The 21,655-nt window shown below is 43.4% G+C and overlaps 2 protein-coding genes across 7 annotated transcripts in view; one reads left to right on the forward strand and one right to left on the reverse strand.

Moving 5' to 3' along the window:
- bbx (BBX high mobility group box domain containing) overlaps positions 1–12,758 on the forward strand; it is a 155,750-nt gene extending 142,992 nt beyond the window's left edge. For all 6 annotated transcript variants that reach the window (XM_078409006.1, XM_078409007.1, XM_078409009.1 and 3 more), the window contains 2 exons: positions 187–391; positions 5,019–12,758. In XM_078409006.1, coding sequence (XP_078265132.1) covers positions 187–391; positions 5,019–5,106 — 293 coding nt within the window. In that variant the 3' untranslated portion in view covers positions 5,107–12,758. The remainder of the gene's footprint in view (positions 1–186; positions 392–5,018) is intronic.
- Positions 10,986–21,655, reverse strand: part of LOC144598703 (immunoglobulin lambda-1 light chain-like) — a 49,418-nt gene continuing 38,748 nt past the window's right edge. The window contains exons 2-7 of the mRNA XM_078409011.1: positions 19,027–19,096; positions 16,606–16,971; positions 15,126–15,431; positions 14,200–14,295; positions 13,469–13,551; positions 10,986–12,298 (exon numbers count right to left, since the gene is read on the reverse strand). Of these exons, the coding sequence (XP_078265137.1) occupies positions 12,278–12,298; positions 13,469–13,551; positions 14,200–14,295; positions 15,126–15,431; positions 16,606–16,971; positions 19,027–19,084 (930 nt within the window). The 5' untranslated portion in view covers positions 19,085–19,096 and the 3' untranslated portion in view covers positions 10,986–12,277. The remainder of the gene's footprint in view (positions 12,299–13,468; positions 13,552–14,199; positions 14,296–15,125; positions 15,432–16,605; positions 16,972–19,026; positions 19,097–21,655) is intronic.

Genomic DNA, 21,655 nt, shown 5'->3' on the forward strand with positions numbered 1-21,655 from the left:
AAGCTGGCAAAGGGTAGTCCGAGGGTCACCAATGAGGTAGATAGTAGTTCAGCACTGCTCTTTAAGTTGTGGCAGGAGTGGAGCTCGAGTGAAAGCAGTGAAACTAGTCCGTTTTTTAAATGTGGTGTGATTTTACTTGACCTTTTCAATACCCCGTGTGTCAGAACTGCTGTTCAATTTCCACAGATCCAGCAAAGGAGAAGGTGTCTTGTAAACATGAGAAGAAGAAGCAGCTGAGAAAGACGGATGGTTTGAGTGCGGCCCACCGCGGCAGCTCGGAAACTGAGCAGGCGTGCAGTATTTCACCAGAAGTGCAAACTGCATCAGCTATCCCGGCCTTCTTCAGTTTAGCTGCTTTGGCAGAAGTGGCAGCCATGGAAAATGCACACAGGTGGGTTCATAAGTGAGAGGAGCAGAATTAGGCCATTCAGCCCATCGAGTCCACTCCACCATTCAATCAAGGCTGGTCTATCTTCCCCTCTTAACTCCATTCTCCCCAAAACCCTTGAGGTGGCTCAGTAAGTGTGTAAAACACAACCCGTGAGAAACTACAGAGAGCAGCTATTCACACTCTCCTCAGTTGTGGTCCACACTGCTGTGAGTGAGATGCATTAAGCTGGCACGGGTGCAGAGAAGATTTATGAGGATGTTGCCAGGATTCGAGCTGTAGGGAGATGTTGAGCAGGCTAGGGCTCTATTTCTTGGAGTGCAGGAGACTGAGAGATGATCTTAGAAAGATGTATAAAATCATGAGGGGGATAGATAGGGTGAATGCACAGAGTGCATTCCTAGAGTAGGTGCATCCAGAACCAGGAGACATAGGTTTAAGGTTAGAGGCGAGAGATTTAATTGGAACCTGAGGGGCAACCTTTCCACACAGAGATGGCAGATATATGGAACAAGCTGCCAGAAGAGGTAGTTGTGGGAGGTACAATAACAACTTTTAAAAGACATTTTGATAGGTACATGGATAGTAAAGACTTGTACGGACATGGGCCAAACACGGGCAAGTGGGACTGTTGGAGATGGGACAACTTGGTCAGCATGGGCAGGTTCTGAAGGGACTGTTTCAGTCCTGTTTGTGAGAAAATGTCAATAAATTGGTCAAAAAACACATTGCTAAACCATCAGGCTGAAAATCATTTGATAATCTACTGTACAACTTTAAAAACCTAGTTGATAAGTGACCCCAGTGTGCAATGGCTACTCAAGTTGATAAGTGACTTACAAGGAAGAGTGGCACCTATCCATTGAGATTAGCCAGGTGAAGCTGGCCTCACAGCAAGGCTGTGTAGGAAAGAACTGCAGATGCTGGTTTAAATCGAAGGTAGACACACAATGCTGGGGTAACTCAGCAGGACAGGCAGCATCTCTGGAGAGAAGGAATGGGTGACGTTTCAGTCTGAAGAAGGGTCTCGACCCGAAACGTCACACATTCCTTCTCTCCAGAGATGCTGCCTGACCCGCTGAGCTACTCCATCTTGTGTCTACCCACAGCAAGGCCTCTGGGGTGTAAATATTCCACTGGGAGTCTCAGCAGACACACTGTAAGCCCTCCACAATTATGTGTAGGATTATGTGTAGGATGAAATGAGAACTTCTTCAAACTAGGCATACCTTGAGGAGATTGAAGGAGACTGAAGAAGGGTCTCGACCCGAATCGTCACCCATTCCTTCTCTCCAGAGATGCTGCCTGTCCCGCTGAGTTACTCCAGTATTTTGTGTCTACCTTTGATTTAAACCAGCATCTGCAGTTCTTTCCTCCAACCTTTCAATGTCTATGTTCTGTAATATATTTGGGATAAATTCCTTCGAGTATTTGCTGATTTCCCTCTCTGGTACGAGTCTATCCAATATGCATGTGAACACTGCTATTTCCTATTTAAAAAAACGATCCATATATCGCTTAATATTTACTGTTCTGTCTTTCACCTGACCATGGACACAAGGCCTTGATCATCCGATGAGCCTGATGTTTACTCAAAATATCAAAACTTCAATTTCAACTAGGTGAAAATTTTTGTGCATGGGTGAAACTTTTATATACATCCCCAACAGCTAGAATATTAACTAATCAAATGCTGTCATCTAAATTTCATTTAGCTAGGGGTTGTAGACAAGGATGTCCACTATCACCACTTTTATTTGCCCTTATTATAGAACCACTTGCTGAGAGTATTAGATCAAATTCAGATATTTATGGCTACAACACTAAACATACAACCAATAAAATTTCTTTATATGCGGATGATGTATTGATATATATTACAAAGCCAGAAATTAGCATTCCGAATTTATTAAATCTCATAACTCAATTTGGTTCATTTTCAGGTTATAGAATTAACTGGTATAAAAGTGAAATTATGCCAATAATGGAGCATAATCCGGCCATACTTCAACAATTTCCTTTTAAAATTGCCTATGAAAAGTTTAAATATCTTGGAATTTACGTGACTAGGAAATATACTTCTTTATTTAAATCAAATTTTCCTCCTTTACTTGCTAAATTACACAGAAATATCCAATTTTGGAAAACACTTCCTATATCATTAGTTGGTCGTAGTAATGCTATAAAGATGATCTTTCTTCCACAGCTACTATACTTATTTCAAGCAATTCCGATCTACCTTCCAAAAAAGTTTTTAAAAAAAATTGATTCAATTGTTACTAATTTTATTTGGGACTACAAGACTCATAGAATAAATAAAAGACACTTATGTAAGTCTAAAATTAATGGAGGAATTGCTTTACCTAACTTTTTATTTTATTATTGGGCGGTTAATATTAAAAATATAACCTGCTGGTTGGATGATTCTGATCAACAACCGGATTGGTTAAAGATGGAGAAAGAGGATTGTTTACCATTCGATATTGGTGCGATCCTCTTAGCTCCAATAAATTTAAATAAAAAAACATATGGAGGTAATCCCATTATACATAGTGTTATCCGTACCTGGAAACAATTAAAGCTTACGTTAAAATTGAGTAAATTATCTGTTTTCCTTCCTATTGCGAATAATCCTTCTTTTAAACCGTCTGTCTTAGATAGAGGCTTTGCTCAATGGAAAAGTTATGGAATCAAAAGGGTGGGAGATCTTTATCATAAGGGAACTTTTCTTTCGTTTCAGGAGTTACAGCAGAAGTACGGATTACATGTTAATAATTATTTTAGATATTTACAACTTAGAGATTATGTAAAATCACACATGCAAGAATATAAGTTTAGAGGTCCAGAAACACTTGATGTATGCCTGAATCGACATTATAACTCAAATAAATTAATATCTTTTATTTACAATATTCTCCTTGACATTGACATTCCGTCATCAGAATCTTATAGACGAGCATGGGAGGACGAATTGAATCAATTTATAATGCAAGATATATGGGATGAAAGTTTACAACATATACATCAATGTTCATTGAATACTAGACATTCCTTAATACAATTTAAAATAATACATAGATTACATTATTCGAAGACGAAATTAAATAGGATTTTTCCTAGTATCTCTCCTATGTGTGATAAATGTCAATTTCAAGAAGCTAATTTAACTCATATTTTCGTAACTTGTATAAAAATGCAAAACTTCTGGTTGGAGATTTTAAAAATAGTTTCTAAAGTTATTAATAAAAAATTAGATATGGACCCAAAATTAATTATATTAGGATTATCAGAACATACTACAAATTTTACAGTAAGTCAGGTACATTTTCTTGATTACAGTCTAATAACTGCGAAAAAACTAATACTTAAATTTTGGAAAAAACCAATAACCCCCACAATTAAAATGTGGACTATGGAAATGACAAAGACCCTGCATTTGGAAAAAATAAGGTTTGCCTTAATCGACAAACCTGAGTTATTTTTAAAAATATGGTCTCCATTTATTGAATTTTTAGAAAAGTAAATGGGTTTGGCACAGGACTAAAATAAAAAAATAAAAAATTTAAATAAAAAGTTGAAACTTGAGTTGGGGGTTGGATGTACAGCTGTGGTTTTTGTCTCCCGGATCTACTCCCGTTAATTTTTATTGTTAGATCCTTTTTTTTTTTTTAACCCTCTTACTCTCTCTTCCCAAGTTTATAGTTTTATATTTTTATTTTTACTTTCTCTCTTTAAAAATTGAAGCTATGTAAGAACTTTGTAACAAATGTGGTTTTTTTTAATTTCGATTTGTACATATGCTTTTCAAAAATAAAAAAATAAAAAAATAAAAAAATATCAAAGACAGACACAACTGCTGGAGTAGCTCAGCGGGACAGGCAGCATCTCTGGAGAGAAGGAATGGGTGACGTTTTGGGTCGAGATCTTTGCTCAGACTGTCACCCAAACGTCGCCCATTCCTTCTCTCCAGTGATGCTGCCTGTCCCGCTGTTACTCCAGCTTTTTGTGTCTATTTTCGGTTTAAACCAGCATCTGCAGTTCCTCCCTACACAAATTGCCAATCCACAGAGCTTCCATCACATATGTCCACTCCGACCCTGATTCATTCTCACTCACACAGACACGCTCTCTCATGCACAGACACTCACACACACACACACACACACACACACACACACACACTCACTCTCACACACAGACACTCACTCTCACACACAGACACTCACTCTCACACACAGACTCTCACACACAGACACCCACTCTCACACACAGACACGCTCTCTCACACATCAACACTCACACTCGGACACTCACACACACACTGGCACACTCACACACCACTCTCTCACACACACTGACACACTCTCACACACACTGACACGCTCTCTCACACACCGACACTCTCTCACACACACTGACACGCTCTGTCACACACACTGACACTCTCTCACACTGACACTCTCACTCTCCCGCACTCTCTCACACAGCGCAGTCTTGCGATACAAAGCGTGTCAGTAGATGCTCCACTGTAGTATTTAAGCCCTGTGGAGATGTGTGATGTTGTCGGTGATGACTTGTTTTGTCAGCGTTTGCCTGTGCTGCACTGATTTGGCTAACCTTGTACCGGCAGAGGTCAGCGTGCGGTGTCTCTGAGCCACGATGGGCAGCCCAAGGACATGGCACAAACCCCAGTACTTATCTCCTGCGCTGACCAGTAACCGGACGTTGGTTTGTACCCTGACGAGCCTCGCCACCGGAGCGGAGGGAGCGCGTGCGGCCTGACATGGACTGCATTGTGGGAATGGACGGGCCAAGGAAGCACACGATGAGCGCCGCGGTGCCCAGAGACAGGCTCACCGGAGCAACAATCACGTGCAAACCGGGCTCACCCAGTTCCCTCAGCTTTTGCACCCAGTCTGAAGACAGCTTGGTTATATAGAACACTGCTGTGACACACAATGCAAGGCCATGATCCTCTCTGGCCCCTCTTGCAGACGGGAGCGCCGCAATTAGAGTGTGAGATACACAAATCTGCTGCAACTCTTAGCTTTTCTCAAGTAACACTGATGCACTGTGCTAGTGACTAGATATCGTCAAGTTCTCTCTTTCCCTTTTTTTTAAAAAAAGAGCACATTATTGTTTAAGTTTTACAAGAAAAACTGTATAATCATGAACTTCTGCCTGATCGCTGAGATGATGGTGCGAAGAAAATATGTTCTTAAAAATACTTTGCCGTTTGCTCATTTCATTAAGTAATTTTATTTCAACAGCATCATTATTTAGTTGAAAATGTCTGTCGCTGAGTTTAATAGTGAATCTGCCTCTGAACAGATGGTACTTATTTTTACACAGTTTTTGCTTGAGTTTTTTCCCCATACTGACTTCATCCCTATTGTTTTTTTGCTTCTTGCTACAGCTCAGCGGGCCAGCACGGGGTCAGTTTACTGGACATGACTGTTTTCCTATATACTGTTAAGATATGTAAAATAATTTGCTTATTTTTTAAGCAATTAGGCACTAATAGTGGCATAAATCCTGTAAGCTTTCTAGGTCTCAACTGTTGCACTGCTGTGTTTTTTACAGTGGATGATTATTATGATGGTTGTAGGGTTACTAATTCAGCAAATTACTGAAGAGATATTCAGGTTTTATTTCAGAAGTTTATTAGCACAAAGAGATCCACTTCTTCTGTCAGACCAACAGCTAGAATTACTGATGTTTTGTACGACTTTGTTTAATACAAACTGTTTCCTTCCTTTATTGGTTGAAGATCATGTTACCAGAATGGAAAATGAATAGGGATCACAAAGAACATTTCAAAGCAGTTGTATGGACGTGAAGGGTGGTGAAGTACTCTACCCATGCCTTGCCCTGTGCTCTTCAGTGAAGTCACTGTCGTACAGCTGTAATTAAGAACCACATTTGGTGGTTGGTGGCTCAAGTTCCAGATGCCAATGATACCAGAAATTGGCTGTGCAAGTATTACTCCATTGCAGGAAACTCACAGGGATTACTTGGTCTCCGATGAGACACTCATGAAAGGAACAGCACATGGTGTTCAGGACAAAGGGCTTGGTTATTTGAGGAGACCAGGGTTGGAAATTGTAATAAAACACTGCAAGTATCATGAAATGGCACGGTTATAATGAAGCCTGTATCTCCAAAGCATTCGTCCCAATTGACTTAACTCCTCGCTGTCTGCATTAGATCAAAATCAATCCTAAATTTGGCCTGGGTCGTATGACTGAAATATATACAAAGTCCTAATTTTAATATGACATTTGTTGGTAAAATTAATATATTTCTAGCAGGTTTTATTGGCAATGTTAAACTTTAGCTAACAGTTTCGTCTTCTTAGAATAATATTTCAGATTGATAGCCAATAAATAGAAATAGTGAACTCGGAAGAGTGGAATGATAACAAGGAGAATTCTTTACATGCAATATACTTTTCAGAGCTCTGAAGGAAGATAAACTTCATCTGTTCTCGATAAAAACCTATTATAGATTCAGCAGCAATCTTGATTGTCAGATTAATATGCTCTCTGAGTAAAGGATCTTCATGTGATCAGTGAGGCTGAGGGTTTGATGATTTGTCACGCTGGCCTTGGTTAGATGGTGGCCTTTCCCAGAACTTCCAAAGTAGATGTGAGCAACTTTCTGTGCCTGGATGCAACAAGCCATCGTGGCCCTGTTTTATTCATTTGCACTCGTGTGCTTTGTTCGTTCATCTCACTGGCAGTTCTACATTTTACCTCTGGCCCAGATATCATCTGTCAGTATTGAGGGGCAAACAGATCTACTACATAGCACTTGTACCTGAGGGATGAGCAGGACTTCCAGCAGCACGGGCCACTGGAAATGGTGACTACAGCAGTCCGGGTGAGGCCAGACCTCAGCTTGCCTGGGTTAGGTCTGCAGTGAGGTGCTTGTATACTGAAGGAGACACAGTGAAGGAGAGAGATGGGGGATACAAGGGGGAATTAATAGCGGTGATTATGTGCAGGATCCCTCCCAGAATCAAAATAACACTGAGTGGAGGGATTTGGAGGGAATTATATTGTCTACAGTATCTGGCTATTTGCTCTTCAGATGAGGGAAAGGTGAACGTCACTGTCAGAAGGAAACTCAACTAATGGAGTGTCTGCACGTTGTCATTGGACCTAGCGCGGGGTTAACTTGAACGTTGTGTTAGCGTGTGGTTCACCTCTCAGCGTTGAATACTGTGGGCAGAGTCAAATAGAACAATTGGCAAGTCCGAAACATTGTCTACATGCACACAACCATTGAACCCTGGATCTCTGAGTATAATTCAGAAAATTAATCAGTTGAGTACCTCAGCAAAGTGAGGTGTGGACTGGAAATGCACAAGCCTTGTGGTGACTTTTGGAAGCGGCACCTACACATTGATTGAGGTCAGAATTGCTGATCCGGGTTGCAACACCAGAAGAGGCATACGTGACTCAAAGCAGCTGAGACTGTTCCACTTAGTCTGAGCTGACGCACAAGATGGATGCACTTTTCTCAACAGAATACAAGGAGCTGTAAACAAACTTGCTCTCCCTGCGTTTAATTGGAAATTGGCCGTTAATTTGTGCAGAAGCTGCAGAGTACAGGCGATGGTGAGGCCTAGTGTGCCCAAACAGCCCATCCTGGTGACATGATCCTTCGCACAATCGGACACCGCGCTTCATACTATATTTGGTTTCTCTTTTTCACTCTAGCTGTAAATAACATCTTGTTAAAGTTTTGTGAAATTGTCATCCTTTGCTTGTCATTAGAAATAACGACTTTCCTTGTTGTAGAAACCAGCTTTTGCCCAAAGTCTAGCTAATATTTAAAAATGGAGAAGTACACAAAGTAACTGTATTTAAATGTTACAATGCTTTTTCACAAGTTGAGTATAATGATAAAAATGTCTACTTTTTATGCCTGACCAAGTAGAATATAATTAATTGTATTTTTGCATTTATTTTGTTTGTTTTACTGTTAAGTGACGTTTCCATGACATTGATAGGTGGGATATCGAGTTCATCGATGAACTCCCTTTGAACTATAGCGAGAGAGAGAGAGTGTGACTATTTTGAAGTATAGCTTATTGCACTTGATATCACTTTTTTTAGCATGTGAAAAGACTGCAAAATTTGATCACCAACATAGAGATATGTGAGTTTGTAACAGCGGTGGTTACTGGATGCCCCAGGTCTGCCATGGTGCCTGTTCTGTGAGTGTGGCCAGTTGCTTACAATGGACAACTTGAGAGTTAGTGGATGAGGGAGAGCAGGGAGGATAGACAACGCTGCTTCTGTTCCTGCTGCAGTGGCCAACTGTGGTGAGCACAGGGCATGTTTGCTGTCATTGCCACTGTTGTACAGCGGGGGGCAGTAGGATGAATGTTGTTGGCTTCAGGGGTGGCTCATTGATTACTTCTCTGAAACATCTGCACGTTCACTTTGGCCCTTGTGTACATCTGAAGGGAATAGGGTCTGTGCCAGAATCTTCTCCAGGCTTACGCCCCAATGCCATAACTTTAGGAGAAGTTTGATAGATAGCCGATATTACCCAGTGAACATGAGGCTGTGGGAGGAAGAGCAGGGATTGTCACGGTGAACAGCAGGCGATAAGCCTTCATCACCATCAGCTGAAAATGGATGGTTTCCTCATGCCATTTCATTTATTGGCATCTTGATACTGGAAAAAATGACTATTGGAAAAATTCCTCAAATATATATAAATCAGGGTTGCATATTACCAAATTTTATTCTGATTATTTTTTTAAATGCCGAATCGTTGAGGATTGAGTTATCAAATCAATTCAGAACTGATTTTGACCACAACAATCCTTCTATCATATTCCAACTACATAAGTTGCAATAATCCTGTGAGGCTCCTAAATTGTTCCACCCACTGGGATTGCTTGTGATTAATGTGTAACTAAAATGATATAATATCCCCTACGTGTTACGTCGTTCGTTTTAGTAACCTAAGAATTTATATTAATCTGTATGGGAATAGGCTGGACAATCACAGCCTGGTTTGTACAGAGGATTTATCTAATCTCCGATTTAAGTGTTTTACTTACAACGCATCACATGCATAATTTATAATAGTGTATTTTAAGTAGCTTTTGTTATGAAGAAATGCAATGACCAGTCAATATTTCCATTGTGAGTGTAATGGGTGAGACGGTAAGGATAGTCTGTGTAGCTGGAGTTCATCCTCCTGTAGGAAGAAAGGAAAGAAGGAGGCAGTTGAGCCTTCTTTAAGGCATAACTCCGTTATCTACAAAGAAGGGAGATGGGCCTCGTTCTGGTTGGAAACTTAGCCCAGTTGCGTTTGTTTGAGACCAAGTTGATATGTCACTCAATGTTTCTGACCCTGTGTCGTGCAAATAAATAATTGCGAAGCTGAGAATGAATAGGCTTGTTGTTAAAGAATACTCTGAATTAGAAATGAAATGGCAACAAACGATATTGCTGCCTGTAATTAATAATTTATTCAGACAAGAGAACTTGGGGTATTGCTCTACATTTCTAGATGGAATTTCTTAATTCAGCTATAACATGCACATTTTTATTGCAGATGTTTATTTTAAATGATGTTAGTACTTTACCAGATAATATAACTTGTAATTTCCTTTTTATCTTCTATTGTAAAGCGTAGATTAGCAAACAAAGGAGACATTTATTTGGCCAAAAAATGATGAGGTTTCTCTGAAATTGGAACTGAAAACAAATGTGGCTTTACAAAGTGTAAACCCCTTAATATTGTTACGTCTTAGTTATTATAACTGCTGCAGCAACATATTTGTAGCCAAGAGATTCATTTACAATAGCATTTCTTACACACTGTTTCAAGCTGAATTAAGAAAAAGTTTAATTTTGGAAATTTTAGATTTGAAAGAAAAGTCAGTCTTCAGAGCCAGTTAGTTGTGTGTATGAACTAGCGTGTTTATATCAGACTCGTGTGGTCACAGGTTGCAGCCTTGACCATAATAACTGGACCAGTAAAATACCCAATTAATGAGAGAGGATATTCAGTGATAAACTGGTGCTGTTAAACACAGGTAGCCTGCACAGGTAACCTGCACAGGTAACCTGCACAGGTAGCCTGCAGGGATGCAGAGAGCTGTGTAATGCACCTAATGTGTTGACCAAATCGATGATGCGGTTTAATAATTTATAAGCACAAATTTGTTTTGGCCAATTAAAATGATTCCAGTAGTACATTTGTAAATGGTAGCTCAGCAATAGACTGAAATATTTAATTTTTTTGGATGGGGATAGATTGATGTAATAATGTATAGTCGATTTTAATTTTAATACCAAAAATACAGGGATGTTTTCTGATTCACAAGAAGTATTAAAGGAACTGTATTTCATTAGAATAATCAGCAGATACACAAATACCGCAGACAGTCAGAACTATGTTGATCAGCTGAAAGATTCAGCATTAGTTTCTGTAAACATATATAAACCACAACCTTTAGGCTTTGGTTAAAATATTATCAAACTGTGTTAAAGGAAGATTAGTTTGCCCACCAGTCATCCCAGACCAACAGGTAAATTTCAGTAATTGTCAAATACTTTTTGCACTTAAAATAGAAATTGCTAATATTTGAAATAAGCAAGATAAATAACACAGCAATGTATGTATTTAATGCTTAATTAATATCAAACAATTAGAAATAAGGAACTTTGAACAGGAAGAGTCGTCGTTACTCTTGTGTCCACCAGTCACAATATAAATCCATTATGATGCCTATAAAAACAATCATTTACATTACGCATTTATTGTCTTTTAAAAGATTTAGTTTGAACTCCAAATTTTTTGTTTAATATCCATTCTACGTTCACATAGTAATTTTGATTCCAATTAAAGTCCAGATTGAAGCCCTTATTGAAATAGGGCTATTTTATTACATTCTTTGGGTTCTCTGAATTAAATGCCAACTCCCAAATATTTAGAAGTGTGTGGAGATGTTTCTTGAAGTGAACCTCCACTCTGCCTCCCCAGGGCTGGACTGTCCAGTGACTAACTTTCCTTTACTCTGGGGAAACTACCCTCATCGCTGCATGAACCGATGGTTTTGATATTAATACTGCATTAGGACAGGGAGATCATAATCAGCAGTTCTTCACTTCCGTTGTTGGAGGCCTTTGATCCTGATGTTCCACATTGATTGTACTGCTAACATGAAAGTTCAGAGTTTCAGATGTGTCACTGTAATCATCGCTACCCATCGTGCCATTGCGGCATGTAATCCATCGAAAACTCAGGAAGGGACTGATCAAATTCCTGGATCAGGCACTTTACAGCATAACGTCATTCACCAAAACATTGACATTACATTTCCCACGATACAATTCTTCACGCAGATCCAAACGCCAGAGGCTGGCGGCTCTTTGCTCGGTGCTGGTCCCAGATACAACAAGTCTCTTTGGACTTTGTTGAGCAGGACATTGAAAGACAAGGAAATCCCCTATCGGCTGCGAAGCTCTGCGATCCATTGCAGTGAGTTAGTTCATGTCCAGGGGTCCTGGCTCACCTTGTGCTCCAGGGAGACACATGGTTGTTATGGTTTGTCAGATGGTGGTGTTTAAAACCACCTGCAGCCTTGGTACCCAGAGAAGTGGTGGTGATCCTCGCGATATTGAAACATTTGCCTTTTTTACTATTGTTGCAGGCAACAAAGTACATGACAAAGCATTTAGCTGCACTGTGTTCCACAGAGTACTACAGTTCATAATATAAATTGAAAGGGTTAATGGCATGACTGTTGTCATTGCTGAATCTTGCAGGGAACAGGGATTGTAAGCTACTTGGTGAAACACACTTACGGTAACTGGGGAACTGCAGTGGGCCATCGCTTTGATGTTTCTGGAAGAGTCATTTCAGTGAAGTATAATTCTGAAAAAGTGAAGCAGAATTCTTGGTGATGTTAGGATATCCCTATTACAGGAGAATCAGTTCTTGTTACAGATGGTGCCTGTGTACATAGCTCCTTTGTATTGCTTTGAGCAGAGTCCCGTATATATTTCTTACTAACATGCTCTGTAGAAATTGAATTCAGAAATTTTACTACTGATAATTAAGAGTTTAAAGCCACTAATTATATAAAAGTTGCATAATTTGACAGATGATCATTTTATATTGCGTACTGTTTATTGCCTGTGTTTAGTTTTGTGATTGAAACACAGTTTTCCTTTCCCTCTGTTATAATGCTGTATGCTGCTGCAGTGATTCTCTCATTATTTCCTAGCAGGCAATAAAGCATATTGTACAGTATTATACACGGAGTGGGATTATTATTTATAACACAATGTAGTCTTAATGTGCTACCAAAGCCAGATTGAAAGTCATTGAAAATACCGAACTAGTTTTACAGCAAACTAAATCAATGTATTTCATCCACCATCAGCTAAGATTGGTAAATGTTTTAACTACTTAGACATGTGTTCTCACATGGTAAGAACACCTGTTAAATTACATTAAATTACATTGTTAAGCCTCTCCACTTAGTTCAGTTTATTATTGTCACGTGTACCGAGGAACAGTGAAAAACTTTCATATGGGTGCTATCCAGTCAAAGAAAAGACTATAAATGATTACAAATAAGCTGCCCACAGCGCACAGATAATGGGAACAATATTCAGTGCAAAGATATAACATTGAAGTCCGATTAAAGTTGAATTAAAGATAGTTCAAAGGTCTCCAATGAGGCAGATGGGAGGTCAGGACATTGGCTGCACCTCTGCAACTTCTGTACCCGCCCATGGCCCTGGGTCTTTGACCATCACACCACCCAATTCACTGCCAGGAAACCCACGTGGAAACCCATGTGGTCACAAGGAGAACGTGCAAACTCCGTTCAGACAGCACCCGAGGTCAGGATCGAACCCGGGTCTCTGGCGCCGTGATGCCTCTTCAAGTACGCGCAGGCCCTGGCGTTGGGCGAGGTGAATTTGCTCTTACCACATATCACGAGTCACCACCCCAAAATTTGAGTTACAGAATAAATTTGCTCTCATGAAATTAGTGTGAGAAAACAATAGTCAACCGACGAGCAGGCCAACTCACATTTCTTGAGACGGCTTCGAGACGCAGAGCATCGTGTCGCTGACTGTTTTCTCGGAGCACACCAGCTTTGTTGCCAGCCTTCCCTGTGTGTGGAATTATGAGAGGCATGGATGGGGTAGACAGTCAGAAACGTTTACCCAGGGTGGAAATGTCCAACGCTAGTGGACATCGCTTTTAGGTGAGAGGGGGGGTGGAGATGAGTGGGCGGGGGCAAATGTGATTTTGACACAGAGTGGTGGGGTCCTGGAACACGCTGCCAGGGGTGGTGGTGGAACCATATACAATAGTGGTGTTTAAGAGGCACATTAAAATGCGGGAAATAGAGGGGTATGAATCATGTGCAGGCGGATGAGGTCAGTTTAACTGAGCATCATGTTCGGTGCAAACATTGTGGGCCGAAGGGCCCGTTCCTGTGCTGTACAGTGCTTGTTCCCTGTTTTATTCAGTTTTCCAATGAAGACCAACTCAGCCGCACAACCCCCGACTAAATGCCAACACGCCGCCATCATTAATTCCCTGTTGGTCAGTTAGACTTTACATCTGATCATGTGCATTAATCCAGCCCAGTTTTGGAACTGTTATTCAGTGCCATTTCTTATTTCCCGTAGAACCCTTCACGATGATTTTTTTCCCCCTGAAACAACCAGCATCTAAAACATTTTTTTTTTTTTAAAGGAAATGTCTGACATCTTCGTTTTAAAACAATAAATTAATTAAATGAGAGTACTTACTGGGTTTGAAATACAAAACAAGTGACGCCATCACAATCAGCATTGCCACAGCTAAGACTGTGACTCTTCCTATAGCACGTGTAATATTTTCTTTGCCTACAAAGATTTAATAATAAGGTATAACATAATTATCCACTGATCAGACACCGATATAACATGGCTCCTTTGTCTGTACATTGACTTATATTTTCATCAGGTTGTGAGTGCAAGACCATAAGACATGGGAACAGAATTAGGCTATTTGGCCCATCAAGTCTACTGCTATTCAATCATGGCTGATCTATCTTTCCCTCAATCCCATTCTCCTGCCTTCTCTCCATAACCCCTCACACCCATACTAATCAGGAACAGCAATCTCCATGTTAAAAATGACTTAGCCTCCACTGCCATCTGTGAGAATGAATTCCATAGATTCACCAACTTATGACTAAATAAGTTCCTCCTCATCTCCACTCTAAAGGTACGTCGTTCTATACTGAGGCTGAGTGCTCTGGTCCAAGACTCTCCCACTACTGAAAGCCTCTGCCTCAGCTGGTTTACATCAGCTTCCCTCTTGCCATTGTAAATTAAGTCATGAAACCGAAGGGCGTCAGGGGTTATGCGGAGAAGGCAGGAGAATGGGATTGAGAGGGAAAGATCGATCAGCCATGATTGAATGGCGGAGTTGATTTGATGGGCTGAATGGCCTAATTCATCTCCTAGATCTTGTGAAGCTCGGGAATGGTGTGGGGGTGATGCCTAAAGCGGGGAGAGGATGCTCGGGGGACGGGGCAGCTTCAGACGGAGCCAGGTGGACAAGAGATGGAACATCACACCTGGAGGACAGAAGCAGCCAGTGGAACCATCTGCTGCCCACCACCGTTGCCCTTGTTCGGTGGATGTGCATCACTGGAATATGTCATCACACCTGTACCTCCTGTTCTTACCTGTGCTGCGCGCAGAAATGTGTTGTCTGATGGGTTTGTGGAGAGTGGAGTGGTTCACCTGGCAGGTGTAGTTTCCCCCCTGGCCCCAGGCGGTGAGGGAGAGGTTCAGGAAGCTGGAGATGGAGAAGGAGCCGTCGGGGTTGGGGGAGAGGGGCCCGGTCTCCGTCCCATTGGTGAGTTCGTGTCCGTCTGTGAACCAGGACACCTGGATGGGGCCGGGGTAGAAGTCCAGCGACGTGCAGGTGAGCCGGACCCCCTGTGTGGGGGTGGACAAGGGCTCCACTCTCACCCCGACCCACGGACGAGCTGGGGATCAAGGGGAAAACAAGCATTCATCCCTTACATCCCTCGCCCCACATCCCACACCCTACACCTCTCGCACACATCCCTCGCCCCACATCCCACACCTCTCGCACACATCCCTCGCCCCACATCCCTCGCCCCACATCCCTCGCCCCACATCCCACACCCCACACCTCTCGCACACACCCCTCGCCCCACAACCCCACGGCTGCACCAACCGTGAGGTTTGTCTTGTGCTTTACAGAAAGGTCTTCATTAAAAGCAGCATCAGAAATAAAAACAGAAACACTGGGAATGGCCATCAGTCGAGTCAGCCTCTGTGAGGAGCTGCCCACTGTGGACATTGGGGTCTGTCTCTGGCCGATGTGCTGCGATGCTGAGAATGAGACTGCACTCTGTTTTCGTGACACCCTTTCTAATCAAGAACCAGTCAATCTCCACTTTAACAACACCCATTAACTTCGCCCCGGCAGCCGTCTGTGGCAATGAATTCCACCATCCGACTAAAGAAATCTTTATGCTCCCTATCTGGTACAGTTTAGTTTAGAGACACGACACGGAAACAGGCCCTTCGGCCCACCGAGCCCGCCCTGACCAGCGACCATCCCGCACGCCAGCACTATCCCACACACACTAGGGACCATTTACTATTTATACCAAGCCAATTAACGTACAAGCCTGTACGTCTTTGGAGTGTGGGATGAAATCAAACATCCCTGAGAAAACCCACGCAGTCACGGGGTGAATGTACAAACACCGAGCCCCAGGTCCCTGGCGCTGTGAGGCGGCAACTCTACCGCTGCCACCTGTGCCGCTCACGTTATTGAGTCTCACTTGATTGTATCTGTGTGTGGTATATCTCATCTGTTTGGACAGCATTGCAGAACAACGTTTTCCACTGTACAAGTGGCGGTAATAAACGTAACCCTGACGGTGGGCAGCCTCTTGGCCAAGGACCGTGGTCATCTGTGGAACAGGCTGGCCGGGGATGGGGCCAGTGATCTGCGGCACAGGTTACCTGTAGCTGCGCAGGTTACCTGTAGCTGCGCAGGTTACCTGTAGCTACACAGGTTACCTGTAGCTACACAGGTTACCTGTAGCTACACAGTGGGGCATCTAAGCACCCAGCATCCCAGCTACACTCGCTGGCCTTGCCTTGCCTTGCCTCGCCACTCACCTTCCACGGTCAGGTTGGTCGAGTTCCCCATGACCATTTGAACAGGAGGGGGTATTTCAAGGGACATCCGGCAGAGATAGATGCCAGAATCGTTCACCTGCAGGTTGGAGATTGTTAGTATGAACGAGTTTGTTGTGGGGTCCAGCGTAATGCCGGCACGTCGCGTACAATCCCTCTGCGTGTATTTTGGTTTAAATCTGTTGAAAGTGTAGTCACAGAGCCTCTGGGCAGAATGTTTGCGTTCCCATTTGATCCACACTTGCTCGTAGTTGTCATGGCTGTAGGAACAGTTTATCTTCGCGCTCTGCCCCCTCAGTGCAAATATCGAGGGTGGAGTCTGTGACACCGCCAGACTTTGGTATTTTCCTTGGGATAATGGCAGAATCAGTGTTATCTGAGGAGAGACGTCTTTGTCTTGCATGCTATCCAATCAAACCAGATAACATTGAACATAAATATAATTAAGATAGACACAAAATGCGTGAGTAACTCAGCGAGACCCTTCTTCTCGACCTGAAACGTCACCCATTCCTTCTCCCCAGAGATACTATCTGTCCCGCTGAGTTACTCCAGCATTTTGTGTCTATCTTCGGTTTAAATCGGCATCTGCAGTTCTTTCTTACACATCAATATACAGTAATTAAGCCTAACTCAAGTACAACAGGTCGATCAAAGGGTGCAAGCGACCCCTGACACCCTTACTAAGCAACAACCTGTCTATCTCCACTTTAAAAATACCCACTGATTTGGCCTCCAAAGTCTTCTGTTGTAATGAATTTCAAAGATTCACCACCCTCTGACTGAAGAAATTCCTCCTCGTCTCCTTTGTAAAGGTGCGCCCTTTATTCTGAGGCTGTGCCCTCTGGTCCTAGACTCTCCTACTAGTGGAATAATCCCCTCCATATCTACTCTATCCAAGCCTTTCACTATTCTGTACGTTTCAATGAGGTCCCCCCTCATTCTTCTAAACTCCAGCGAGTACAGGCCCAGTGCCGACAAAAGCTCATCATAGGTTAATCTGCTAATTCCTGGGATCATTTTTGTAAACCTCCTCAATTATTGCAATACCATTGTTGTTTTTTCGCGCGTGTGTGTGTGTGCGTGTGTGCGCGCGTGTGTGTGTGTGTGTGTGTGCGTGTGTGTGTGTGTGTGCGTGTGTGTGCGTGTGTGTGTGTGTGCGTGTGCGTGTGTGTGTGTGCGTGTGTGTGTGTGTGTGTGTGTGTGTGTGATGCACCGATCAGCCAAAACATTATCACCTGATGAGCCCCAAAACATTATCACCACCTGCCTAATATGCTGTTGGTCCTCCTTGTGCAGCCCCATACACAGCAGGGTGCGATGCACTGTGTATTGTGACACATTCCTCCCGTGACCACCATTAAATGTTTCTGTGACTTGTGCCACAGTAGACCTTCTGTCAGTTCGGACCAGACGGGATAGCCTTCGTTGCCCTCGCGCATTGATGAGCCTTGGGCGCCCAACACCCTGTCTGTTGCCAGTTTGTGGTTTGTCCCTCCTCGGACCACTGTCGGTAGGTGCTCACCACTGCTGACCGGGAGCACCCCACAAGCCTTGCCGTTTCAGAGATGCTCTGACCCAGTCGTCTGGCCATAACAATTTGGCCCTTGTCATAGTCGCTCAGGTCTTTACTCCTGCCCATTTTTCCTGCATCCAACACATCAACTTCAAGAACTGACTGTTCACTTGCTGCCTAATATATCCCACCCCTTGACAGGTGCCATTGTAACAAGATAATCAATGTTATTCACTTTGCCTGTCAGTGGTCTTCATGTTTTGGCTGATCGGTGTATACCTGTATATATGTGTGTGTCCTTGTGAGTATGCGTATATATAGACTGAACTTTTTTTTCTCTCTCTCATTTATCATGTTGTTTACAGTGTACTATGTTTACATATTCTGTCGTGCTGCTGCAAGTAAGAATTTCATTGTTCTATCTGGGACATACGACAATAAAACACTCTTGACTCTTGACTCGACCCTCTCCAGAGCCGGCACATCCTTCCTCAGATATGGCCCCCAAACTTGCGCACAATACTCTAAATGCGGTCTGACCAATGCCTTATACAGCACTACATCCCTGTTGTATATTCTAGTCCTCTCGGAATAAATGCTAACATTGCATTTGCCACATTAGATCTCTTGAAGTAAATGCTCGCATCACCGTCGAAGCCACGTCCATCTGTTCAATGGATCAGCACAGTCACGGGCCGGCAATGGACCAAACTTCCCTTTGCTTTATTTTGGAGGTGACGAGGATCCTTGGTCGTTCCACCAGCGCTGATCTATTAGCTCGAGTGAAGAAGGCATGGTGAGAGAGCGGGGACTTGGCGAGTCTACGCGTGGGGCTGAGCAACAGCAGGGTCTGGTGTGGAATGAGGCGAGGCAGCACAAGTCCTTACCTTCAGCGAGGAGGGAGTGCAGTAGAACGAGAATGAACGGATTTACCAGCGGTGACATTGCAGCCAGGGTCTGGAGAAGACAGAGAGGGGAACAATAAGGGCACGGAACTTTAGTGGGGAATCTCATTGATTACTTGTGTGGGAAGGAACTCCAGGTGCTGGTTTAATCCAAAGATAGAGATGAAATGCTGGAGTAACTCAGAGGGACAGGCAGCATGTCTGGATAGTAGTGTGAGGAAGGGTCTCGACCCAAAACATCACCTTTCCTTCTCTCCGGAGATGCTGCCTGTCCCACTGAGTTTCTCCAGCACTTTTGTTTAAACCAAAGTCTGCAGCTCCTTCCTACACCAGCATTGTGTGTGTGTGTGTGTGTGTTACTCCAGCGTCGTGTGTGTGTGTTACTCCAGCATTGTGTGTGTGTGTGTGTGTGTGTGTGTGTTACTCCAGCATTGTGTGTGTGTGTGTGTGTGTGTGTGTGTGTGTGTTACTCCAGCAGTGTGTGTGTGTGTGTGTGTGTGTGTTACTCCAGCAGTGTGTGTGTGTGTGTGTGTGTGTGTGTGTGTGTGTGTGTGTTACTCCAGCATTGTGTGTGTGTGTGTGTGTGTGTGTGTTACTCCAGCAGTGTGTGTGTGTGTGTGTGTGTGTGTGTGTGTGTGTGTGTGTGTTACTCCAGCAGTGTGTGCCAGAGGCAGACGTGCCTTTGAATTGGTACCAGGACATTCACACCGGGTCACTGCAGCGCCGAGGTCCTATGGCCAGTGCTGAATATTACAAGTTAAGGTGTTCATTGCAAATGAGCTACGCGGACGGTCCACATGACAAAGTATCTCCTGTTTATCTTACGCATCGCACCAAACATCTCCCTACCTCTCCTTTCTCTGGTGCTGGGGACGTCTCCGGAATAACGTGGAGCAGGGAAGTACTCCCACGGGGAGAGGCGAGGCGAGGCGAGGCTCCGCTCCGCTGCTGGGTCGCCGACAACTCAGGGCAGCCCGGGTCCAGCTGCCTATTGCGGTGGAGCAGAGTCACACCTGATACTCACCGAGGTTCAGGGGAAGTGAAGTGTTCTGACTTTGCGCGAGTCATTTGTAACTGCGCGGTGGAGTGAATTATCTTTCATTTCAACAGGAGAACCAACACTGAACGTGGTGGCCGAGTGTAAAGGCATAACGCGTGTAAAGGTGTCTCACCCACCGGTGAGTGGGGAGGAGGGCTGTGATGTATCTCCCGCGCTGCAACCACTGATGGACTTGGCCCTGCAGCACAAGGTTTATCTCACCGACGTACCCCTCCATCTCAATGCAGCTGCCTGCTTCAGTGTTCACATCTGTCATAGAGTCATAGAGTGATACAGTGTGGAAACAGGCCCTTCAGCCCAACTTGCCCACACCGGCCAACATGTCCCAGCTACACTAGTCCCACTTGCCGGCGCTTGTCCTATCCATGTACCTGTCTAACTGTTTCATAAATGTTGGGATAGTACCAGCCTCAACTACCTCCTCTGGCAGCTTGTTCCATACACCCACCACCCTTTGTGTGAAAAGGCTACCCCTCAGATTCCTATTAAATCTTTTCCCCTTCACCTTGAACCTATGTCCTCTGGTCCTCGATTCACCTACTCTGGGCAAGAAACTCTGTGCATCTACCCGATCTACTCCTCTCATGGTTTCATACACAATCTGTGTTATCTGTGTTTTGTTTAGTTTAGTTCAGCTTAGTGTTTAGTTTAGTTTAACTAAACTAAACTAAACTAAACTAATTTGTGACAGGCACAAAAAGCTGGCGTAACTCAGCGGGTCAGACAGCATCTCCGGAGAAAAGGAATAGGTGGCGTTTTGGGTCTGGATCTTCAGCAGATTTGTGGCTGCTTTCAATATGTTTTTCATAATATTCTACTTCATCCACAGGCTTGTCGATTCTGTTGTTAAATTGAGAACAATCCCCCTTGCCCTGAACATTCCCTCACTCACCTCCCAAGATTCTTCCTCGGGTCTGGACCCACGATGTTCATGATTTCATGAGTTCTAGGCGCGGAATTAGGCCTTTCGGCCCATCCAGTCTACTCCACCATTCCATCATGGCTGATCTATCTTTCCCTCTCAACCCCATTCTCCTGCTTTCTCCGCAGGCAGTGAAGAAAGCCAATGGATAGTTGGCCTTCATAACAAGAGGAGTTGAGTATAGGAGCAAAGAGGTCCTTCTGCAGTTGTACAAGGCCCTAGTGAGACCGCACCTGGAGTTCTGTGTGCAGTTCTGGTCTCCAAATTTGAGGAAGGATATTCTTGCTATTGAGGGCGTGCAGCGTAGGTTTACTAGGTTAATTCCCGGAATGGCGGGACTATCATATGTTGAAAGACTGGAGTGACTAGGCTTGTATACACTGGAATTTAGAAGGATGAGAGGAGATCTTATCGAAACATATAAGATTATTAAGGGGTTGGACATGTTAGAGGCAGGAAACATGTTCCCAATGTTGGGGGAGTCCAGAACAAGGGGCCACAGTTTAAGAATAAGGGGTAGGCCATTTAAAACTGAGATGAGGAAAAACTTTTTCAGTCAGAGAGTTGTGAATCTGTGGAATTCTCTGCCTCAGAAGGTAGTGGAGGCCAATTCTCTGAATGCATTCAAA

Source organism: Rhinoraja longicauda, chromosome 12 (genome assembly GCF_053455715.1).
Source record: "Rhinoraja longicauda isolate Sanriku21f chromosome 12, sRhiLon1.1, whole genome shotgun sequence".
NCBI classification, from domain to species: Eukaryota; Metazoa; Chordata; class Chondrichthyes; order Rajiformes; family Arhynchobatidae; genus Rhinoraja; species Rhinoraja longicauda.